We start from the raw sequence: 25,061 nt of genomic DNA, 5'->3' as shown, positions 1-25,061 counted from the left end.
TCCAGGTCTTCTATTCGGTTCCATTGGTCCTCTTGTCTATGGCTTCTTTGGCTTGTACTATAGTTGTTTCCAAATAAAGATCTCCAGGAGCATTCAAACAATTTCAGACTTTTCAAATCAAATCATTCTTATGTGTGTGTGTAACAAGAATCACCTCTGTGAAATAGTTCTTCGGAGGACAACAATATCCTTAATATATGTATTTTAAATTTTAATGACAAAATTATTGCAGTTTAAAGAATTAGCCTCATTGCTATTTTTGTAATTCTGGTTTTTAGGTGTTTTCTGCCTGTAGCAAAAGTAAAATAAATGATTCAACAATTTTGAATTATGACATATATGTGTAAGAGCAGTTTTAATATATTTATTAAACAATAAGATTGACGATGTTTCCAAGGAACCCCATTTGGAAACACTGTAACTCTTTAATGACTTCGTCATAGCTAGCCCTTGGTGGTGTTCCACGGTGGTGTTCCACGGTGGTGTTCGGGCACAGGGCTTGAGTCGACAGTCATTGGCTGGCATGTAACGAAAGCATTCCCTGCTGGTAGTAATGGGCCCAGCTATGTTGATGCATGCTGGCTGAATCTGCTAAGGAAGTGGTCTTTTTTTAACCCACCCCCATCCATGTTTGAGGACTTGGTGCTGTCCTCCTAGCCCAGTGTATGTTGTATTCTGCCTCTGTGGTATGCAGGGTTTTTGCCATCTGTACTTCTTTGCCCTGTTGATTTCCAGCCCTCTGTTTTCAGAATGTTTGGGGTCATAAAGTCTCTGTGGTTCTCTGGCATACACACAGAAGATGGAGGCACATTTACTCCTTGGTGCCCATCTTGTTGGTATGCAGGTCCACAGAACGCTTGACAGGTTCTCAGCAAGTAGCAAGTAACTGCTTCCTGAGCTTGAGAAGGGCCACATTTTTTAAAAATCTGTGCTATTTTATTTTCAACTGCATAGTTAGTGAGCATTTATATGTGGGGTCTCTGATTTGAGACATTATGTAAATAAAAAATATATGGAAGATCCTGAAGACTTGGTTAAAAACCTGTAACTGTCATTAAGAGTTCTGCTCCATGACACATGACAATACCTTAGATGTCTTACGATACTCTCTTAACACGGAGTTAAGTTCATCTGTTTCCTGTCACATTTTAAATGTGGTCATTAGGAAAATAAACTGACCATTATGGCAGACAAAGTTTCCATGTTCCTGGATGTCTTTACCCAAATGGTTACAGTGGAAAGGGAATGTGGAGGAAATTTCCTCTGGAAACTCAAGCAAGGACGTCCTGCAATGTGTCACTGTCTCTTCATGGCAGAGCAGCCCGGCCCTGGACAGCTCTGAAAATGCCAGCAAGTCCCCAGCTGTGCATACTGCATCTGCATCTCCTGGAACTGGGGGCCAAATGAAAGGGAGTTCTGAAAACAGAAAGTAGAAATTTTCTCTTGGAAGCAATCTTAATGTAAAAACCCTAAGATAGTTCAGGAGTATGAACAATGAGAGCTTCTGTGCAGTTTCCATGACGATGATGCTGTGTGCTTTCGATCTCATCCCAGCTTTCCCTATGGCCCAAGGACTAGAGAAAACACCTCGGCTAAGGGATCCACTTCCCACCATCCCTTTTCATTAGATTTTATGAATTTACATTTTGGGAAGCCAGAGGGAGCATTCCTAATTCGAAGGAAAGGTTATAGTTCAGAAGTTGGAAAAAAATTTAAACAATATTTTCACAACTCTTCAGGTATAGTACATTATAGTACATACTATGGTCTTAAGTCTAAACGTACCTGAAGGATGACTGTATTCATTCACGTAAATGTGTGGAGGCCATGCACCCTCGCTACATTAACCAAATCTCCCAACATTCGAACGACTGTTTAGAGAGTAATATAAATAAATAGATGTGACTCTTGGACCCAGGAAACAGGAAGAAAAATCAATCAAAAATACTCTGGGTATTAAAACCAACTCTGTGCTCTGATGTGAGGCTGCTTGATGGAGTAGTGCAGTGCCAACCATGTCCTTCTCATGCTAAGAGTAATGCACACAGACAGAGTGACAGTCCCAGCACCGCCTCCCATCAGCAGTAATTAATCTCTTAGTAAGAGAGACTCGCAGAGCCACTCGTCAGCCTCTTCTCAAGTCAGAGGGACCCTGGTTTTTGATGTTTGCATTCTGAGGAAAATTGTCCCCACCAGTTCTAACAAATTGAAACACCAGGCTAATTATGGCAGCTAATGAAGTGTGTGGAATGGTCACAGCTTGCCGTGAAACTGTTCCTTCAGCTTGGATTAGAGTTTCATCAATCACTGTTTTAAGCTGATCCAGAATCGCTTCTGCCCGCTGCTTGGCATTTTAATGCTGTCTCTGTAATTGGTTTTTTCCCTAAGCTTAGGCTGTTTTTTGAAATATTACATTCTCAAGGCAGGACTTGCAAACTCCAGTTTATAAAAAAAAAATTGCTATTAGAGATATCCGCTGATCAAGTGGAGAAGGCTAATAAAAGGTCCACCGAAATAAACCTCATGCGGAATTTCAGTCCTCCCAGGGACAATAAAGCATCAGCACAGACAACACCATTTGCAGATGTGTCTGTGACACAGTTTGGGAGAATCATGGTTGGTGATTGGCTGGCTAAATTCCACAAGGGTTTCTGCAAATTTAATATATAGATAGGTCCTGACCTCAAGACATATTTGAGTATTTGAAGCATTGATACCAAAGGTGTGCTTGTATTCTCTCTCTCTCTCTCTCTCTCTCTCTCTCTCTCTCTCTCTCTCTCTCTCTCTCTCTCTCACACACACACACACACACACATATGCATGCACACATAATATTTTGGTTGATTTTTCTTTTCTGGGTCCAGTTTAGTAGCTGTCTAAACCTGATGCTTAACTCACAAACTCCTGTTTCAAGGTTTTTGTCTAGTCTTTAAAAAGGGCATCAGCCATTTTCTAGGTATGACTGCAGCTTCCACATAAACAAATCTCATCTTTAATGTCAGGACAAAATACCCAGTAAGGTAGCAGTGGTGGGGCACATTCCACTGTGTTCGGTGTATGTTCTGTATTTGCAAGAGCACTCTGTAAAAACTGAACTCTGTCTGTGTATACAGGTCCTATAAAAGGGTAGGATTGGGCAGGTTGTTGGCCACTTGTCTCATTATACAGTGTAAGTCACACAGTCTGTATACTTCAATCCTTTTTATTGACCCATCACATTAGATAAGAATGTGTTTATTAAACTTATATGAACTTAGATATGTAGTGATAAAATTATCTTAACCATTAACTTCCCACAGATGTTCACATTTGCACTTCCTCTTCTCCATGGTTGGAAACTAAGAGCACATACAGTTAACCACTGTCAGAGTCCAGCTCACCGGCCTCTGGGCCAGGGCTCCTCCACAATTCATTCCATGCACTGTCCCCAGATCTTTGTAAATGTTTGAGTGTTTTTCAGTTATACCGCGATTATCACAAAGGACTTGTTGCATAGTGTACAGAAATTGAATTGGAATACGGTGTAGCATGATATCTTTTAATTTGTTTTATTAATTTTATGTACTCTTTAGTCAAATGATAAATTATGTTTAAGAATGTAAAGGGAAGTTTTAGGCAACAAGAGGGAATGATAAGAGCATCTATAATCATATATATGCTTCTTAGAATAGTTTTGAGCATGTTTGATAAATTTTGATTTTTTTATTTATCTGTTAGGAATTCTATATAATTTAATTATTGTATATTTTCTATATGTAGAAAATAAAGCAAATTCTATTGTTTAAAACATTAAGGAGTAAGTATGTTACATAATTAGTAGTTTTAAAATGAAAGACTTTATGCTTTTTTAATCTAAGTTTGGTTTTCCCTTTTAACTTCATATTCAATGATTTTGCTAAAATCACCAATAATAAATAACTTGATAATTTGTATATGCCAAATATTTTTTTCTGTATGTAATAATATTTTATTTTTTCCCAATCATTTCCTCATATGAAATATTTTTAGTTTTTTCATTATCATGGGTTTTTCATTCTTCATCCTGTTAAAAATGATTCTTTTGTTTCTATTTTTGTGAGACTCCTTGTTAAATTTTAAATAGATCCTCAACTTCATGACATGTTTCTACATGTTGTGCTGTGTTTTTTGATTGAATTGTACCATTTGATGTACTAAGCTGATGTGTTCATAGAGGAAACGTCATTGATCATGACATTCCTGTGTCGTGCATCACAGTTTCCAGTCGGCCGTACATTGTTTAGTAGTGCTTACACTCGCCTTCATCAGTCAGATTAGTGTTTGCATTTTGTCTCCCTGTAATGTAATTGTCAGCAAAGGTAGTCTGACTTTACAAAATAATTTAGGGCATATTCCTTCGTTTATATTTTTGAAAAGATTTTATATAAATTGTTTGTTCTTTGAATATTTGGAAGAATCAACTAATGGCTCTTCCAAGCTTGTAGAGTATTCCTTGGGAATGGGGGTTCACCTTTATCTGCCCGCTCAGGATGTCTGTACTAACTCCGTAGTGCCTCCTTTTCCTGCATGCAGATCGATGATGTACTTTTTTACTGACCTCACTAGGGAATTTTTAGTTTCAGCAATCTTTATAAGCCCAACTTTTGTCTTTTTGATTTTTCTCTTAAATTAATGACTATTTTATCTCTCTTTAATATTTACTCTTATGTTTATTTTTGAACTCTTGAGTTTAATTTTCTGCTATCGTTCTTGATAATAATTCTTAGATAATTCACTTCTAATCCTTATGAAATGCATATAAATCTATAAGCTTCTTTTAAGGTATGTATTCAGTAGCTTATCACAGATTTTCATCTTAATTTAAAAATTTTTCTATTATTATTCCTATATTGACTAACAGCATTTTGAAATTTCCTACTTATATTTATTAATTTACTTGCAGAAATCCCTGTACTCAAAGAACCACTCTGTGATTTTGATCCTCTCAAACATTTTATACAAATTGCTTGATGACCTGGTTCTGTTCCATCTAAGTAAATGTTTCAAGTACATAAAAATAATATACATTCTGCCCTACTAAATGTAACCTGCCCATTATAGGACATGTGACATGTTCTGGGAAGATGTAACCTGGATTCAGGATTTCCTATTACTTAAGAAATTCTGCGAAGTCATCCTGGGTTTTAAAAACAAATGGTAAGGTCTTTATTACTGTGGGTAAATTCAGTAATACATCTAGGAACTAAAGGGTCACATGATGAGGCCGATGTTACATTTTAAGATTACCAAGTGTTGTTCTTCCTCGTCATCTCTTTGGTGATGTCTGGAATGAGAGACTTAGTAGCCACAGGGCTTAGTGGGCATCCTCAGTAAGAAGAAGGACCCTCAGCCAGTGCAGTAACTAATGACAGCAATGACAGAAGAATAAGCGTTGTTCACTGTTGGCCAAAGCAACTCGTTTGTTTCCTGGCTGCCCAGACTCCCAAACTAATCACGCAGAAACTATATTATTTGCAATAGTGTTTGGCCAATAGCTTAAGCGTATTTCTATCTAGTTCCTATATCCTAAACAAACACATCTCCATTAATCTGTGCAACACCACGAGGTCGTGGCCTACCAGAAAAGTTTGGGTGGGATCCGGTGGAAGCATCTATCTCCTGTGGTGGCTCCATGGCTTCTCACTGACTTTGCTTGCTTTCTCCCAGAATTCAGTTTAGTTTTCCCGCCTAGCTCTATTCTGCCCTGTCACAAGCCAAAGCAGCTTCTTTATTCATTAACCAATAAAAGCAACACATATACAGAAGGACTTCCCACACCATCTTACCAGGTGGGGGTACCACACAGACCCTGCACCTTTGTGTAAAGGAGAAATGGGATTTCCTCATGTTCATTCCACTCCAATTCATGTGTTCTGTCAACAGCAGCAGACTCGAATGCCTATGCACACTCCAGGTAAGAATACTTGCGCCTCAGTGTTAATAAAATATCAGGCCCACGTCCATTTGAAACAGACCTCAGACATAAATCATTGCCCTTCTATCTATTAGTAACAGAAAGAGATCTCTAAGGTAAGACTGCTGCTTCTTTCACTGTGTATTGGGATGGGTGCACATTCTAATTATTTCCTTTAAAGTATGACCTTCCCTTCATTGCTAACTCAATTTTGAACAGTGAATTGTTACCTCTATAGTGAATTTTAACATCTTTTTTATTATTAGTGTGTATTAATTGTACAGAAATTGAGTTTCATTATGGCATTTTCATACATGTATATAAAGTACTTCCAAGGTGAATTTTAATTCTATTAGAACCTTAGTTTTCTTCCTCTTTTTAATCATCTCTGCCCTTACTTTTATGAGTGTCTGGTCCCTTCTTTTAGGCTATTTTATCCATTTTATACTCTTTTAGTATAGAAGAGAATTGAAGCTAGCTAATTGTCTCCATCTTGTAGATGTTTGGAGGCTGCAGTGGAGGGTGACTTTGAGCTGCCCGTTCCTCATCAGCCCTCAGCATTCTGTTTCCTTCCTGGACTTGTGTGATTGTTTTCTTTTGACCCCTCTCATTTTTAAGACAGAGTTCCTCTTTAGTGCTGGCTCTGGGTCAAAAGGAAGGAGAGTTCTGCAGACAGAGGACACCCCTGCACGTCATCACAACCCTTCTGTTCACAAAGTTCTGTTTCCAACTCTAAGGTGCTGGGGTTAGCAGTGTGTGCAACCACACCTAGAATCTCTGTTAAGTTCCTCTTTGAAAAACAAAAGCATAAAGTGAGTGCATGTTTATTTGTCTGAGTCCAGACAGTGCATGCACAGTTGAATTCGCTTGTATGTCCTGTGTTGGATGACTGTGCCAAATACAATTTTAAAGGGCACCAATCACTTCCATATACTTCTGATAATTAAATGACATAATGCTAAAAATAATAATGTACTCATGTGCTAAATATTTATATTAAAATTTCATGTACCTTAGATGTCAAAGTTTTTTATATTTGACAGTCTTTCATTTATGAAGTCTAAATAAATGAGAGATTGTATTTATTTGTTGTCCAGTAGGTTGTGCTTTGACGGTTAATAGCAGGTAAACATCCTTCATGTTTAATAAAAGGTGTTTCACCTGCATGTGCTTTTAGTTCAAACTCAGTAAAGTTCAAGGGCGTCCAAGTATGAAATAGCTTCTGAGAAGATTCCCATTGCTCTCTTAATTTTATTTAGTCAGAGAAAAGGACACTAGTCTAAAAAATAGATATTTAATAATTTTAGTACAAAAATAGGCACTAAATATTGTACATAAACCAGTAAATGTGCAAAATTTCCTCAAAGCAGAGAGAGCTGGCATTATAAAATAATGTATTCATTCATGTTGAGTATCTTATCTGCATTCTAATATGTTTTAATATCTGTATCTACTTGTAGAAAACATTACTACCGTGCTCAGAAAAGAAGTACGATTTTAGAATACGATAATATAATATGTAAGATGATATATTTAAGATTTTAGAATAAATCTAATGATTTTGTAGAACGATTTTTAAAGTGCATCAAGGCTAAGAACATTGTGGTTTGATGAAAACTGGACAAACAGAAATGAAACTTGACTCTAAGGACAAGACAGCTAGGGATAGCTCCTCCTTGGCACAAGCATGCTGAGTAGTTTTCTCTTCTAAGTCAGATGTTATCACCTGATCTATCTTTTCTATGTGGGAAGGGAAAGAAGAATGTATATCTAATCAACCATGGTCTTTAGATTTCTTAGACTGCAGTCATATGTCTTGACTAAACAAGTTTTCCATACTACACTCTACATTGTTTGCCCTGTTACATCCAGACCGCTCTCTGTGCTTTGTTTCCCTGTCTTCTTTCTGGAGTTAGGATTCACCTTCCCCTGTCCACATCACTTCTTCATATCTCTTGTCCTTTTCCCAGGGCTTCTTAGGGCCTGGCAATGTAGTTTTAGTGTCTGAGGATTTCATCATAGAGAAAACAGATATGTAACATCAAATTGGAAGTTGTTTCAATTCAAGTTTAAGTCATTGTTGTCTGTCATGCTGACACGCGGAAATTTTTCTGCATTATTTTTTCTATTTATTTTTCTTTGTCTTCTCAGACCTGTTTCTCCTAGAGGTATTGTAGCCACAGATGGAGCTCTCTAAGGGACCCTTGGGTGGGTGTGTGCGTTCTGTGTCCTTTTTCCCCCCTCACTGTCTCTAAGGGGTCTACTTGGGTGAGTGTGCACCTGGGTGTCCTTTCCCCTCTCATTGTCTCTTCTTTACTTTACTTCTTCAGCAGCTCCTTGGAGTGAAATTTGAGTTTTTACATGAAACTGTATTTTCTGCTTGCATGTCATGACTTCACTAAGACTCCTTTTCTTTCTTAATAAATAGTAACCTACACTTATTTAATACCAATGTCCTTCTAATGTCTCTTAGGATATTATTCTTAAATTTTTCTGATCCCTCAGTTTCTCTCAAATCCATCTAAATGTTTTATTATTTTTTCATCTATATTTTCAATTGGAGATTTTTGTAGTTGTCTTCTCTTTTCCTTGTTTCATTCATCTATAACAAGGCACAAACCATAACTGAAATCACCATCTCTGTGGGGTAGAGCTTAGGTAGTGTTACTATGGAAGTGCCTGTCTGTGAACGCCAGGTGTGTGCCGGGGAGGTGCCTGAGAGTGAAGGCCATTGCCCGTGGCTACTCATTTTATCCAACACAGTCTCGTCTAATCTTATGCCAAGCACACTAGGGGTTGCAAGAAGGAAGTGGGATGTGGTTCACAACATTAAGCATAAGGAATTTTACTTAATCTTTAGTACTTTAGTCCTATTTATCCATAGAGTAGTGTATCACATTTTTGGGTAATAGCCTCAGGTCATGAGGAATTGAGGCTGTACTAGACAATAGCCCCTAGCCAGAAAGAATTGTTTGGTCCCAGCCTGATAGTCTCTTTTCACCTGCAGAATTTAGATGTGTCAATGGCAGCAATCAAATGGCAAAAGGCCTCTCAGCCTGGAGATCAGAGGCTCTGGGAGGAAGAGGTCAGAGGAAGATGGATGGGGAGGATTTGGAAGAGAGCAGAGTATTGAGGTCAAACTGGATTAAACAGGGTACCAATAAAGCCCTTAAAGGATCCTGAGTTTCCGCAAGAGATGTAAGAAAATAATGCTGAGAAGTAGGCAGATTCCATCTCAACCAACTGAGACTGCTTCATTGGAACAGGGAGGGGCCCCAACTTTTATATGGGAGGAAAGTTGAGTGCGTTTAGTGGATCTAGGAGACAGGTATATATACATTCACACATATCTAGGTAGCTACAAGGAAGTTATAGCTGTGTGTGTGTGTGTTAACTGGGAGCAAGGTGGATTGTTTGTCATACTGAACATATTATTTCATGTGACCCACAGTATATGCTTGAAGCTTTGGATAGTAATGAACCTTATATGACATATGGTTTTCTTTGTACGTATGAAGAAGAGTTATGATCCCTCTTTTCACAGGGTAGGGAGAAGCTTGATATGCAGACAACTTGAGATATGTGGTGAGCGGTAGTTTGGAGAGTATGAATGGGACAAAGCCTGGTGTAATACTGGATTTTTACTCTCTTCCTCTGTGGGATGATTTTCATTTTCATTAGCTTCATAGAAGATCAGCAGAAACTGTACTCCTCTTTGGCAATGTGTCTTTAGGTATGAAATCCGTGAATTGAGAGATCTCTCTCCTATCCAAGCCTAGAACTTGGTGTGCCCCAGACGCTCTGAGTTTGAGTTCAAAATGGCACATATAGGGAAGTATTTTTGTAAAGTTTGATTTAAAAGTTAGGGGCTGGTGGAGGATTCTCTTCTGTACACTGTGAACGTGTTTTATTACCATTAGTTGCTTAAGAAGCTCCTTTGGCTTATGGTAGGGCAGATAAAGCCAGACGGGAAATCCGAACAGAGAGGGAGAGAGAGGAGAGAGAGGGCAGAGTCAAGGAGATGCCGTGTAACTGCTGAAGGAGAACCTTACTGGTAAGCCACAGCCTGGTGCTGATACACAGATTAATAAAAATGGGTTAATTTAATATGTACAAGCTAGATAGTAATATGCCTGAGCCATCAGCCAAACAGTGTTGCAGTTAATATAGTTTGTGTGTGATTATTCAGATCTGGGCGGCCAGAATGAAAGCGCTGTCACCATTTACAAGGCAACAGATGTCTTTGTAGTAAAGAGCACATGCTGCTCTTGCAGAGAAGCCAGGTCCAGTTCTTGGCACTTAAATGGCAGCACACAACTGCCTGCAACTCCAGGTCTATGGAATCAAACCCTTCTTCTGGTCTCTGCAGGCACCAGCACAAATGTGGTACCCAAACATACAAGTATACACACATAAAAAAGGCACAATAAACAGCTAACAATGCTAACATAGAGCTATTATAGCAATATATGAAAATACATTTATTTAAAGCATAATTAGGTCAGTGATTCTCAACCTGTGGGTCGTTATGTTTTGTGGTAGAATGATCCTTTCCTAGGAGTTGCATATCAGACATCCTGCATATCATATTTACATTATGATTCATAACAGTAGCAAAATTGCAGTTATGATGTAGCAACAAAATAACTTTATAATTGGGTATCACCAAAACATAAGTAACTGTATTGAAGGGTCACAGCATCAGGAAGGTTGAAAACCTCTGTATTACGTGCTTCTGGAATTTTTCATTTGTTTTCAGACTATGTGTAGATAACAAACGACCAAACAACCCCAAATAAGGGGTACTGTTGTGTGTGACTTATCCTTGCCTGCTGGTCACTAAGAGTCTCCAAGTCCTTCCTGTCCCTCTGTTCCCTGGAAACCTCCCGTCTTCGTGAAACCGGGGCAGAGGAAGAGGGGCTATCTCTATAGAGAACACAGAGATGGAGCCAGGAGACTTTCTTGTTATATATTCCTCATGTGCAGTTTTCAGGAATCCCTGTTCTTCACTTCTTCCTTCCAACATGTCTAGAGGTCTAGATGGCTGGAGTTTCTGGGCAGGAAAAGGAAGAACAGCATGGGACGTTAGCTGGACCTTCCACATGTGTCTCACTCTTTTCCACTTTCAAGCTTGGTGCCACTGATAACCTGAGGTCCTTCCTGCCTTCCAGTTTCCAGACAGCTGTAATTTATCAGATGTTGGTTACTTCTCTGTATTTGAGAATAGGCATTTCTGAGAGGAAGGGACAGGACAAAAAAATTCACTGCACTTCCATGTTAAAATTAAGTCTTCCAATGAATAATTTTAATACACAGTTTACACATTTTTACAGAAAGCCTTCTAAATGAAAATGTGTAACATAACAAAAATGATAATGTATAAATGAAAAAGGATAACATTTTATAGGCTTTTGTCCCCATAGGCTTTCTTGTACAGGTACATTTGAACTCAGCCAATGAAGAATTATGGACGGAGGGCCTGGTTCTAACCCAGGAAGCTTTCCACCTGACAGGGCAGATCAGACTGCAAGGGGAATGCTGTGACATAAAACCAGAAGCCTGGAAGGTGTGAGGAAGGTGTGAAGATTCACAATGGGCCTTCAGTGCAGGGAGGTTCACTCTCTCTGAAGAGAGGCTTTCTTAGAGGAAGCAGTATTTCTTGTATAAGACGTAATGTTCGGGTGGATCTACATCTACTAGGACATAATAAACATTTGCTAACTATAATTAACACCATTCAGCATTTGCAGTGTGATGGTAAACACTCTTTCCTCCAGGCTGTCTCGGCAGCAATCACTTCACTTATTCTCCTCTTAGTTTCCCTGAGAGAAATTATCAAAAGCATTTCTAGAGAGAACATTCACCATTAATGACACTTATTAATATCCTATAATTATAAAAATGCAGTGGGAATTCCATTATATTAATGATGCATGTATATTATCAGGAATTACAAATATTGAGTAATAGAGCTTCAAGTTTACATGCTCCCAGATGTTCTTTTCGGGTTTGCAGACTGGCAACTTTTCAGAAACATAAGCAGTAATTAGAAATCCCTCACAATCTCTTTTAGAAACAGTACTTGATTTTAATTCTTTCATTTCAAAAAACTTGTAAGAAAACACTGACAGAGAACTATTGACATTTTTATAGCTTGACAAAAATTAAGCATAATTAAAATGAAATATTTGTTGCATAAATTAAACCACAATTAATATGTTTTCTGCCAGAGCTTGAAGGATAAGATGAAAACAGCGCCGTTAGCAGAATCCCCACTGTGAGACTAATTTCTTGACTTTTACACCACACATTATCATACACATCCTCACGGCGTAGATTGAAATCAACAAGTGGAGGGCATTGTTTGATGAAGACTGCACAGAAGGGGATGAACCGCTTTTATGGAGCAAGGCAAGATTGCTTTTTCTCTTGAGAGCTGATGACTAGTTGATTCCAAGGGTGAGATTTGCACTTTTAAAGCTATTAAAATACATAGAAAATTGCCCTTCCTTTTAGTTAGCTTTGCCTTTTAAATTAGCCAGCTTATTGTTTCAGGGTTGTTTGCCTTTTTAGAAGGTAATTAGAAAATGCACAAAATATATGTTATGCATAGGTCTGCCCTCCAGCTAACCAAGATATAGTAATAAAACTCATCACCAAAATTTAGTCCTGAACTGCTTCCAGAAAAGTGGAAGAAAAATGTGTTCTCTTAGAGAAGGTCTTCCTCTCCCTGTGTCCGTGGCCACAGAAGGGCCACTGGATGAGGAAAAACACTTGCTGTGCAAGCATGAAGACCCAGAACCTGTTTCCGTTTGTTTTGTTTTGTTTTGTTTTGTTTTGTTTTGTTTTGTTTTGTTTTGAGTTAAGCATGACTGGGACTGCCTGTGACCCCTGTGTGAGAAAGGCAGACAGAGATCAGAGGATCACTGTGCAGTAGGATCAAAACCCAGTGCCATTGTCTTTGGCTTCTCAGCAGCCCTCATTGTCCACCATATTCAGAGGGTCCGGTTTTATCCTTTAGGTTCAGGTTGACAATGTGTTTTCAGTTTATACATCTAAAAGTTGATTCTTTCAAAGCATGTGCAAGCGGTTTCTTTGAAAGATTGCATGTTAAATTCCAGCTCTTAGGGATTAGGAGAATACAAAGAATAGAAACCTTAAAGCTGCTTTTTAGGACGCTTGGAGTGAACAGGGAGGAGCATCCTCAGGTAGAGCAGCTGCCCCCGTGTGTACTGTGGATAAACTGGGGAGATGCTGTCATCTCAGAGCTTCCGTGTGTGACAAGAACGTGAGAGAACCCAGCTGGCTGGGCCTCACTCCAATTCTGGAGGAGTGTAGAGCCTTGATGGTTAGGAGAGTCATGGGGTGGAGAAGCAGAAGGACCTGTCCTAGAGCAGTCACACTCCCAGCATTTGCCAGCAGTCAACAGCAGCCAGTTTGAGGCCAGTCTGGGTAGCAGAGTTCTGGCCAAACAAGGCTGCATAGGAAGCCATTATTCCAAGAAGGAAGAAGGGAAAGAAGAGGAGAGGGGTGCACTGAGTGTGGGTTGATGGCTGGTAGTCTTCATGCACGTACTAAGGTCTTCCCAGCTCTTCATTCGTATTCATCCAGTGGAGTTAGTGTGACCTGGTGAGACTAAAGCCCTGGGCCCTCAGATGTTAGCATCACCCATCAACACCTCTGCATGCCCAGAGGAAGACTACAGACTTCTCAGAAACCAGCTTTGGGGTCCCTGTAACGGGAAGTGGGGGCCACCATGATCATCATGCTGCACATGTCAGCGCTGTCACCCACATCAAAACCAGTAGGGAATTAATAAGTTTCTCCGCCATGGGGCCTCCAAAATTAATGGTTTTTAAAGTCACCTAGAGCAAGTCACTCGGATCACCCTTAGGTCCGCTTAGGCTGAGTTTGTAGGAAGCATGTCAGGTACTCTTTGAAGCTGCCCTGTGAGCTCCCACTTGGGAAGCAGAGGGAATCCTGAAGGCTAGCTAGCAAGGGAATTTGCAGTTTCATTATTTCATTTTTTTCAGTTTAAAGATTTATTTATTAATTATGTATACAGCGTTCTGCCTGCATGTACACCTGCAGGCCAGAAGAGGGCACCAGGTATCATTACAGATGGTTGTGAGCCACCATGTGGTTGCTGGGAATTGAACTCAGGACCTCTGGAAGAGCAGTCAGTGCTCTTAACCTCTGAGCCATCTCTCCAGCCCTTAAAGGGTGTTTGATCCCTTGGGACCGGAGTTATAGACTGTTGTGAGCCACCATGTAGTTGCTGGGAACTGAACTCAGGTCCTCTGGAAGAACAACCAGTGCTCTTAACCACTGAGCCATCTCTCCAACCTGCAGTTTCATTCAAGAAATAATTTTAACTAAAATGGCATTTGACATTCAGTCAAAATTCCTTGTCATCTACCTTTTTTTAGTTCCAGGAGAAAAATCTCTGCGATATTTTAAATCGGAATGTATTAAAATCTTTTAAGCTGATCAGTATGTACCTAACTCTTGATTTTCACCATACTCTCGGTGCTATATCCCTGGCGCAGCAATGCTGTTCCACTGACAAGTGTGGATACGGGCTGCTCATGTGCTCAGCTGTGTCTGCCTACTGCAAAGACTTAAATAACTAGACAAACATACAGCTGCTGACCTCACGTTCCTACACTTTGGGGTGAGTGGCCCAGGAAATTCATTCTTTGTCATTTTGACTTGGGTTTGAAAATGAACCTGGGCTGCATTCCAGCTCAAAGAGCCATTCAGTTCCAAAGGCTCCTAAATTGTCCCAAGGAGCTCGTTGTGGCAGCAGATGATTTGTGTTTGGCTGGGCATCCTAATAGCAAAAGCTGTCTGCTCTGGCAAGCAACGGCTATGGCAGGATGCAGCATCACCATCCCCAGTTGGTTTTTCAGAAAAGCAGTCCCCCACCCTGTGTTTCCCCTGACCCCACAGGAGCACCGTGCAAGTGGCTTTCCTGAACTCACAGATAAATAGCTGCTGGCGGCAGGGTGACTGTTTGATTACATCAGGAGCAGCTTGTGTGGAACTTAGAGTCAGCATCAGAGGTTTCCTGAGACCAAAGCCGTAGTTCAGCTCAGTGCTAGCAGTCAGCTACTGGCTAAGCTGTGAAAGACTGGACAATGCAAACACAAGAAAAGCAGTAATGAGTTTCTTCTACAGGACACAGTGGGCCAATGTATGTTCATCCACATGGCTGTAATGTCTATGGTCTGGCCCTAGGCAGGACTAAGTCCTGGGACCAGTGGTTGAACAGAACACAGAATACTATGCACACAGACCCATATGCTACCTGAATGCATGGCAACAGGGGACTCATAACTCAGAGAAATCCAACGTGAAGAACACAAGAGCATCGCAGGACCTAAAGAAGAAAAGCCCAGAACTTCTGAGTGTAGTCATTGTTAATCTGATGTGTACATGTCAATGTATGTGTGTATGTATGTTCAGGGTGCTTGTTCCCAAGACAGTGACTCACGGGAAGGCGTGATCAAAACCCTAAGTCATCCATTGCTCCGCACTGGGCAGAGCATCAGCGGGATTTACTTCACTGGGATTTTGGAAGAGCAGGATACGTAGACCATGAGCAGACTGTTACCACTGATTGACAGAGAGGAGAAAACGTGAGCGCTGAGAGCCTTACTTTACCCTGTTCCTCTCCAGAATGAAGACACAGGGTAGGCAGCCCCATCCTACAGCCAATGAGACACCATGGTGGCCAATTGAGAGAAGAATGAATTGTTTCCATTTTTTAATTAGCTGCAGGCTGGTTTATGTGTGCTTGGCCTGATATGAATTTTAGTATAGTGTCTTTCAGGGCATTGAGTGATCTTCCTACTACTCAGTTTCTGATTGTAAACGTCCTCGCTGTGTTCCTTCATAGTTCTTTCGGGGTTTGAGGTCCGTCTTTCCTTCTGGCATTAGCTTTCTGTGTGTTCTCTCTCTTTTATTTTTATTTCTTGCTAGCCTGCCTATCAGTTTCCCAGTATTATTGATGTTCTCAAGAAAGTGGATGATGTTTTTGACTTTTCTCTTTCTGTGTGTTTATGGCACATGTGTGTTTATGTATGATGTTCACATGTGTATGTTTGTTCGCATGTGTGGGTATGTGTGTGTTCAAGTGCACATTCACACATGTGCACATGCTTGTGGAGGCATGAAGTTGACACAGGGCATCATCCTCATTACTTTTCACCTTGTTTACTGAAGCAGATGCTATCTGGGGAAATCAGAGGGCACTTGAATGCAATGGAGGCTTTCTTGCCTCTGGAGAGCAAAGATTTGGAAGCTAGAGTTCAGAATCATCAACAGCCCCTAAAACCACCATCAGCTGGTGGCTTCCCATGCCTATGTCTCACAAACATGAATGAATGAATGAATGAACGAATGAATGAATGAATGAATGAATGACAGCTTTCACAGACAGTGGAGGATGGAGTTTTACTGTGGGGAGAGCTCAAGGGGAGGAGGAAGCAGAGCTGCCATAGAGGAAGCAGGCTCCAAACAAGGCTGATCACCGAGGGTCCCGATGAGGGTTTCTAAAGCTTACTGACTTCAGCGTGGACGGACTCCTTAGTCCAGTTGTCCTGCCCATAAGGTGTCCATGTGTCTCTCCATCCCTGTATCTGCACAGCAGTCTCAGGTACACACCTTTCAGGGCCAATGAAGCCTCTGGCCACATGTGCCTTCAAAACAGCTATGTTCACTAGAGTTGTTAAGTAAGAGGAGCAGCCAGAGCCCAAGCCAGTGCCCCTAAATGGCCTCACAGCAGGATAAAACTTCCGGCAGAAACAAGCAGAGCTGGTTCCAAGCACCAGAAACATAAACTCTCCATTTTCGAGGTCCCCACATGAGAACTGCCTGACATGTTCCTGTCCCTTGTTCTTACAACAGGCTCTGTCACTGAAGAACATGGGGCTCACCAGTTACAGCTAGTCTTCACCCAGGGAGCCCCTGCTTTGCCTCCGGAGTGCAGGGATTACGTGGTGCTGGGGTCCAAAGTCTGGCCTGCATGCCTGAGGGGCAGGAATTCTACCTGCTGAGCCATCTCCCTAACCCAGTTTCCTAGTCTCCATTCCTGATTTCTTTTTTCTTCTCCTTGGTTGTGAGTCCTCTCCTAGTTCCTCAAGCAGATGTTCAGGTCCCTGTCAAAGGTCTTGTCCTCCACACTGGCCTCTCCACTCTTGCTCCCACAGCGCTGTTGTTGGGGCTTCCATCATCAAAAGCTTTGTTTCCGTTTTCAGCGAGGTCTGTTTTTCCTCCTGAGATGTCTTTGATGAGTGTCCTCTCCAGAAGTGCACTATCTAATTTTCACATGTTTGGAGATTTCCATCTGGCATCGATTTCCAGCATTAGTCTGCTTTGGTCCGAAGCAGTATTGTGTGGTTTGTTTTAAACTCGTTAGTGTTTTCTGCTCCAGTATGTAGTTTGTCTTGGTGGTATTTCTGTATGAATCTAAGAAGAGTGTGCACACCCTGCTGCTGGTGGATAAAAAAGTCTATAGATGTCAATTGCATCCAGTTGATTGACAGTGCTGTTCAGTTCAATTACATCCTTGTTGATTTTCTACCTGCTGGATCTGTCAGTCACTGATAAAGGGGAACTGCATTTACCAAGTACAATAAAGAATCCATCTACTTCTCCTTACCAGGCCTATGAGTTTTTGCCTCATGTATGTTGGCCCTCTGATTCTATGCACATATACGTTAATGATTGATAGGTCTTCTTGGAGACTTGACCCCTTTATCATTCCTCAATAACTGTCATTATCCCTGATCATTTTCTTATTCTGAAATCTGTTTTATCCAAAATTAATGTGAACACGGTGTTTCTTTCTCTGACCCTTTATGTTCTCTATTTGTGTTTTATATTTAAAGCAAGTTTTTAGATGATATTATTCAGATTCTACTGTCTTTTATGAGCCTTTTAGACCAAGCCCTTCTAACCTGACTATGAATGCGTTTGGACCACTGTTGTGGTGATCTACCATTGTAGAACTGTTTTGTCTTCACTACACTTGACCTTTATTTAGTTTTAGTTTTTTCCTCTTTTTCTAGTTTGTCTACTGTTAGTTAATGAGTTTATAATATTCCATTTCTCCCCACTCTCAGACTCTCAGATGCAGACCCTAACGTATTTTTTACAGTCACTCTGGAGTGTGGACTACATATTTAGAGCAAATGAGTCCACTTCCCAATAACATTACCTTAACTGTAGTTAACAGACGTGAACAGATTTCCCTAGTTTCTCTCTCCAGACCTTACCCATCACGCTGCCATCATTTGCTTCCCTGTCCATTTCTGTAGACCAATCACATCGCTGTTACATGGCTTCATAGTAAAGACTGTTCTCTGATAGATTAACAATATGAGAAACTAAAGATATCAGTTTTTTTCTTTATACCTAAAACTAAACTTCTGACTTCTATCACCTTTTTCTTCCTCTTTAGCATTTCAAGTGGGATGGGTCTATTTGTTTTGAAAGTTAAATAAAACATTGCTGTGTACATTTAAAAAAATTAAGCTACTCACGGTTCTAGGTTACAGTGTCCATTGAATTACCAACATAAAAGTGACACAAGTTACATGGACAAACTTTATAGATTCAAGGTGAGGAGCTGTGTGAGTTGTGGTAAACATGTCTGAGATGCCATGTGGGCTGTTGGGTTACCTCCACAATACGTCTAGAACAGAAAACAAGCAAACAAAAAACACAACTATAGCTGCTGAGCCCCACAGGAAAATCTGACCTCATTATACACAATCCACCTAATCTGTGCTACCTAAGAAGAAGGATTTCATTCTGATTAACTCATTTGAGTTTCATCTTGAGTTTCTATCGCAAACATTCTCTCTGCACTCAGGGAGCAGTGCCAGTCACAACTTCTATACCACTCAGGCAAGACAAGCACAGAATGACAGGCGAGGAAGTTTTCCTGAGTTAGGTGTCAACGCCGGTCTCTGGGTGAGGAGTCTGTTCAAGGCAGAGTCAGATCTCTGGTGACACGCTGGCATACCACGGGTTCTTCTGAATCTTCTCTTTGTGTACTTGTAAATGTGGCCCCTTTTGGGAACCAGGCCAAGGATGGAGGCCCTCTTAGTTTGGGCCAAAATTTTCTCCGATAATAGACTCTTAAGAAGGAATTAATCCTCTATAAAGTCTGACCATTTCTTTACAGTATTCAGGGGTGGTGTGGGAGCTACCTCTTCAGCACATCTGTTTGTTTGACCTACATGCTGTGGAAACATCCACTCCTTAATCAAATGCTGCTAGTCTGTCTCCCAGCAAAAACTGACTTCTCCAGGTGCCGTCTAAAGAGCAAGTCAAGTCCAAGGCTTACACACTTGACCTCTGGTGCAGTCATGTGGACACATTACATTCCTCTTTTCATGGATTCAGTTGACAGATGTTTACTTGGCCCAACATTAAGTACAGAACCCCACCCCCTAAAAACAAGGCAAAGGCAATCATGTTGCAAATATCTTGAAAGTAGCTGATTAAATTTTATGTTGGCACAGCTCAGAGCTGCTTGTGTGTGCTACCCATAGGCATTAAAATTGTGTTTGCAAGGTGGGATGCTGAACGCCTGCCGTCCCAGAACTCAGGAGACAGGCACAGCAAGACTGCCACAGCTGAAGGCCAGCCTGACCTGCCTAATGATTCCCAGGAATGCCAGGGCTGCAGCGAGACCTTGTCTCAATAACTAAAGCAACTGAGAGCCTTCTGTAAAGCAAAGGACACGGTCAACAAGACAAAACAACAGCCTACAGAATGGGAAAAGGTCTTCACCAACCCCACATCGGACAGAGGGCTGATCTCCAAAATATACAAAGAACCTAAGAAATTGGTCATCAAAAGAACAAATAATCCAGTAAAAAATGAGGTACAGACCTAAACAAAGAACTTTCAACAGAGGAATCTAGAATGGCTGAAAGACACTTAAGGAAAGGCTCAGCATCTTTATCCATCAGAGAAATGCAAATCAAAACACTTATTCCACTTATACCTGTAAGAATGGTCAAAATCAAAATCGCTGATGACAACTTATGCTGGAGAGGATGTGGGGTAAAGCAAACACTCCTCCATTGCTGGTGGGGGTGCAAACTGGTACAGCCCTTTTGGATATAAGTATGGTGATCTCTCAGAAAATTAGGAAACAACCTTCCTCAAGACCCAATAATACCACTTTTGGGTATGTACTCAAAGGATGTTCAACCCTACCACAAGGACATGTGCTCAACTATGTTCACAGCAGCATTGTTTGTCACAGCCAGAACCTAGAAACAACCTAAATGCCCCTTGACCAAAGAATGGATAAGGAAAACGTGAAATATTTACACAATGGAGTACTACACAGCAAAATACTACTACTACTACTACTACTACTACTACTACTACTACTAATAATAATAATAATAATAATAATAATAATGACGACATCTTGAAATTTGGGGGCAAATGGATGGATCTACAAAACATCATATTGAGTAAGATAACTCAGACCCAGAAAGAAAAATATCATATATACTCATAAGTTTTAGACATAAAAAAGCCTACAATTCACAATCCCTGAAAACCTAGACAACAAAGAAAACCCTAAGAGAGGCATACATGTATCTAATGTACATGGAAAGTAGAAAAAAGACAAGATCTCCTGAGTAAATTGGGAGCATGGGGACCATGGGAAAGTGTAGAAGGGGAGGGGAGAGGATGGGAGGAGAGTGGATAAAAATATATAGCTCAATAAAAACAATTTTAAAAATCAAAGAAAACACAAATTTAAAAATTAAAACACAAAATTGAATTTTAAATTTAATTTAAAAGCTTTAAACTAATTAAATCTTAGCTGCTAATTGTGTATGGAGAGTGCGATGGGAAAACATGGAGTGCTATTGTTAAAATCTTCCTCACAGTTCAGATTAGTCCCAGGGATGATGTCACAATGATAGCAGTATGAACCAGTGGGGTCTCTGTGGTAATCCCATCTCTTTCCTCTAGGATTTTCAGACTGTTCTACCATCATTTGACCTCTTCTCAAAGTATGGAAAGCTATATTCGAAAGCTGGACAAATTGTGTAAAGGTAGGTACTTTTGCTGAGTACATCACAATGTATACAAAGTAAACAATCAGGAGAATGACTTAAGTGTCAGGTACTTTAAAATGCTATAATCAGATTTATGTAAGATAAAATTCCATAAATTCCTTCCATTCTAATCTATTGGTTTTCAACACTTGATATTATTTCCCAAATATGTTTTCTAAAATGAACTAAAAATATATCAACAGAACTAAGAGAATTCTGGGATAGTCTTTATCTTTTAATTAAATGACATAGTAAAGATTTACACAGTGTCTGAAAATATACCAGTGGTATCCAACAGGCTAAACTGTTTCTCAGTACTATATTAATACAATACAGTTAAAGTTTCTTTCCTTGGTATATGCTTTATTTGAGGTACCAGATGCCTTGGGGGATGGAAGGAGTGTAGGGTCTCTGATAATTAGCAAAGTTTTCAGGATAGGCCGGAAAAAAGACAAACAACTGAAATCCAAGAGCCACATGAGCTTTCGGTGATGTTACATTTACCACTAAGGTGTCTTAGGATAAAAAATGATTGCAATCAAGCTAAGATCACAATACTACACAGTATTGTGGTAAGCTTTGCACAACTTAAGCAGGCATGAAATCAATGAAAGACAGTTGAAGGGGAAGGTCAAGAATAAGAAATTAGTGGGTGAATTGCCCAGTGTCCTCCTGGGCCAACAGCTGAGGGAACACATTGCTCTGTTGGAAAAAGACATGACATATACAAAGCCTTCCCTACATTTGGTATTCATATATCCTCTGCCACATACATCTTTGAAGGCTTCAATTTGGTTATTAATATATTAAAGACAGATACAAATACTCACTGCTTAACTGTTCCAAAAGAAAAAATAAAAGGAAATGTAAAATATTCTAAATTAGTAGAAAAATGTATATATGTATCACCAAATAAAAACAGTGTCAAAGGTTCAAAGTATGATTACTATTGACTAGCAATGTATCTATGAACCATAAGATGTTATATATATTCAAAGATTTATCAATCCTATTTATAATTATTTTATAAAGAAGTATTTCTTGTGTGACACTGTTTCTAGGAGACAGGAGCAGTCCTCTTTTTATGTCAGATGAGGGACTGATGACAGAAAAAAATAATCACATCACCAAAGTCCACCTTTGTGACCCAGCAAGTTTATTGCATTGTGTATAGGGGTGCTGGGAAGAAGTTACTTACAGGCTTATGAACACCTCAAATGCACCCGCATCACAGACAACCCACCCCAACCTGGGTGACAGCTCATGAAAGATGTACCCCTGAAGCTCTCTGCAGGACTTGTAGACAGCTCAGTGGGATAGCGAGGATACTCTCCTCAGCAGTTGTTACTGCTTATATAACCTCTAGGAGGAAGGGTCTTTTTGAATCTGTTGGGCTTCTGGGACTTTCTGACCATTGTGAGTCGTTTACTTCCTGAGTCTTAAGGGACAGTCTCCTTTCCTGAGTTTTAAGAAGCTTCCATCTAAGATGAAATGCTCTAATTCAGAGGAAATTACTAAATGACAATATTGGAAGCAACTTAAATGCTCATTAATATATAGTAACTTCAATGAGAGCACATACGCTATAAGTCTATGCCGTAATAAGTGCTCACAAATCTTTACCTGCTGATCTGACAGAGCACCTGCCTTGTATTTCTAAGAAGGCCATGTATGAAGCCAGTGTGCAATTTGATTACATAATAATGTATGTGTGTACATGTGCACACATATACAGCATGTCCATTTAACACATTTCTATGTACTCATATGTTAAATATGTGTATATACATTTATGTATTGCAGAAATGATAATGGTGGCTATGTCTGGCTGGTAAGATTTTCCCAGATTCTGTTTTAAATTTCAACCTTTTTTTTTTGTTTGGTTGGTTTTTGTTTGGTTGGTTTTTGTTTTGTTTTTATTTTTCAAGACAGGGTCTCACTGTGTAACCCTAGCTGTCCTGGAACATCCTATGTAGACTAGGCATACCTCGAACTCACAGAGATCTGCCTGCCTATGCCTCTCCAGAGCTGGGATTAAAGGCGTGCACTACCACTGCCCGGCTCAATTTATTTTTAAATTTTCACTTAATCAAACAAAGACAGCGTTAAACCAAATTCTTCATTAAGGCCTAATAGTTCTCCTCTACAATTACAAACACTGGGCCATTGCAATTCTACTTACTCATGATAATTTAAGACAGTTATTTTTTCTGAAGATTAAATACTTGCTAAATTATTGATAGTGAAAGATAAGAGCAAGTGTAACAAATGTTTCACATTGGCTCTAATTAAACTGGGCAACGCAGACACCAATGTGTGGCAGAATTTAAAGAAATTGTTGACGACTCCTCTTCGTGTTTTAAGTATTTTGTGGATTGGAAATATTAATTTCTTTTATTTGCCTTTGTATCTGGTCATTTTTATAGCTTTTAATAGTTTTCCAAATCAGTCTCACCTATATTAGAATACCCTGGGCCCTATCAGTGTTGTGGTGTCTATTCAGCTGCATTCACCCCACTAGACAGGAATGAGTAGAGTGGAAAGACATTGTCATGAGAAGCTGAGATCATTGTTTGTATTTATGAATGGGGCCCTATGGGGCATGCATGGGAGTTTTTCTGTATTGTGTTCTGATGAATATCCCCAGTCTTCTTTGAAATGGGCTTTGGTCCAGCCTGTCTTCCTGCTAAAATGTGGTTCCATTTGGAAGTCAAATGAGATGAGTTTTAATTAAATGTTTGGTTAGACATGAAAAGCAGTGTACATTTTCCCCTTCAGCATATGAATGACTCAAAACTTGAAAATGAAAAATAAGTCCAGTTGACACCTGGGTTGGGAAAGGGGAAAATGGAAGCTTCCGTTGTCTTTGTACAGAGGAAACGGTATTCTAGCCACTAGGTGAGGAAGACAGACTGTAAAAGGGACGAGTGATAAGCAAGCATTTAAGCTACACATTTGCCTGCGGGGAGTAAAATTTTTAAGCCGTTAAGAAAAATGATGAAGCCTAGCTATTCATATCAGCAGAGCATGAATTTGTAACTTTAAATCTAGTCATAGTGAGCTGGCAGAGAGCCAAGTGTGGACACTTCTGTATGACTCTGGTAAACTCCTCACACTGAAGACTGTCCTCACCCATCGGCTCCGGGATGCCTGTGTTTTGCAGTAACTGAGGCAGAGTGTTAGACATTTCCTGCACTAGTGACTCCTGTCTTCCAGGTTGCTAATCTGGTGTGCTGTCACAGACATCAGACGGCAGGGAGAATAGGCACAGTGTCAGAGAGCCAAGGCACGGTCTTGACTTCCTGGCCAGGCAATGAATGAGCCAAAGCTCAGTGAGAGAATGTGAGAATGTGAGAACTTGTTTAACGAGGTGCTCTTCCTCTCTCAGTGTGCTGCTGACTTAAGAGAAGAGAAGACGATGAAATGAGGAAATGAGGTGAAGATGAAGTGAGCACGAACAGAAGATGCCACTGCCCAGGGGTCCAGGCTCTACCTACATGGCGGATGCACAACCTTGATCTCAGTTCTTTAACCTCTGTGTGCTCTTGTGAGCGTCCCCTCCCTCCCCCTCCCTCCCACCTCCCTCCCTCACTTCTCTTGCTCTCTTCCTCCTCCCCCCACTCCAGTTCTTTCTCTTGCTCTCACCTTCTCATATTCAGAAGAAAAGTTTAAAACCATCTCTGGTTCTTTATAAAACTTTCTAGTTTGAAAGGAAAATACAAAGGAGGCTCTTATAAGAACTAATCAGATTTACTGATAAGCCAGACTCACTGTGATCAATAAAGATGACATTTATTTTACAGTTTGTGTGTATTGTGTGGGGGAAGTGACTTGTACGTGTCATGTGTGGTTTTGTGAGGGTGAAGGAGGTATATGTGAGTGTGTGGTGTGTGTAGCCGTGGGTGTGTACAGGGATTTCAGATTTCCTCATTTGTCTTTTGGGACAAATACCTTTGGGCATTTTACCTTTGAGAATACCTGTAACAACTAGAGTGACCATATTCTCACCCCCGTCACTCTACTTACAA

General features: G+C 40.2%; 1 protein-coding gene across 1 annotated transcript in view; it reads left to right on the top strand.

Annotated features, from left to right (window-relative positions):
- Window positions 1–24,817, top strand: part of Spata17 (spermatogenesis associated 17) — a 142,523-nt gene extending 117,706 nt beyond the window's left edge. The window contains 2 exon segments of the mRNA XM_050148292.1: window positions 20,948–21,030; window positions 24,422–24,817. Of these exon segments, the coding sequence (XP_050004249.1) occupies window positions 20,948–21,028 (81 nt within the window). The 3' untranslated portion in view covers window positions 21,029–21,030; window positions 24,422–24,817.
- The last annotated feature ends 244 nt before the right edge of the window (window positions 24,818–25,061 follow it).

This window comes from Alexandromys fortis, unplaced genomic scaffold, assembly GCF_014885135.2.
Source record: "Alexandromys fortis isolate MF-2015 unplaced genomic scaffold, M_Fortis_MF-2015_v1.1 scaffold_62, whole genome shotgun sequence".
NCBI lineage: Eukaryota > Metazoa > Chordata > Mammalia > Rodentia > Cricetidae > Alexandromys > Alexandromys fortis.
Note: the sequence above shows the minus strand (reverse complement) of the source record. Positions and strands in the feature narration are given on the sequence as shown.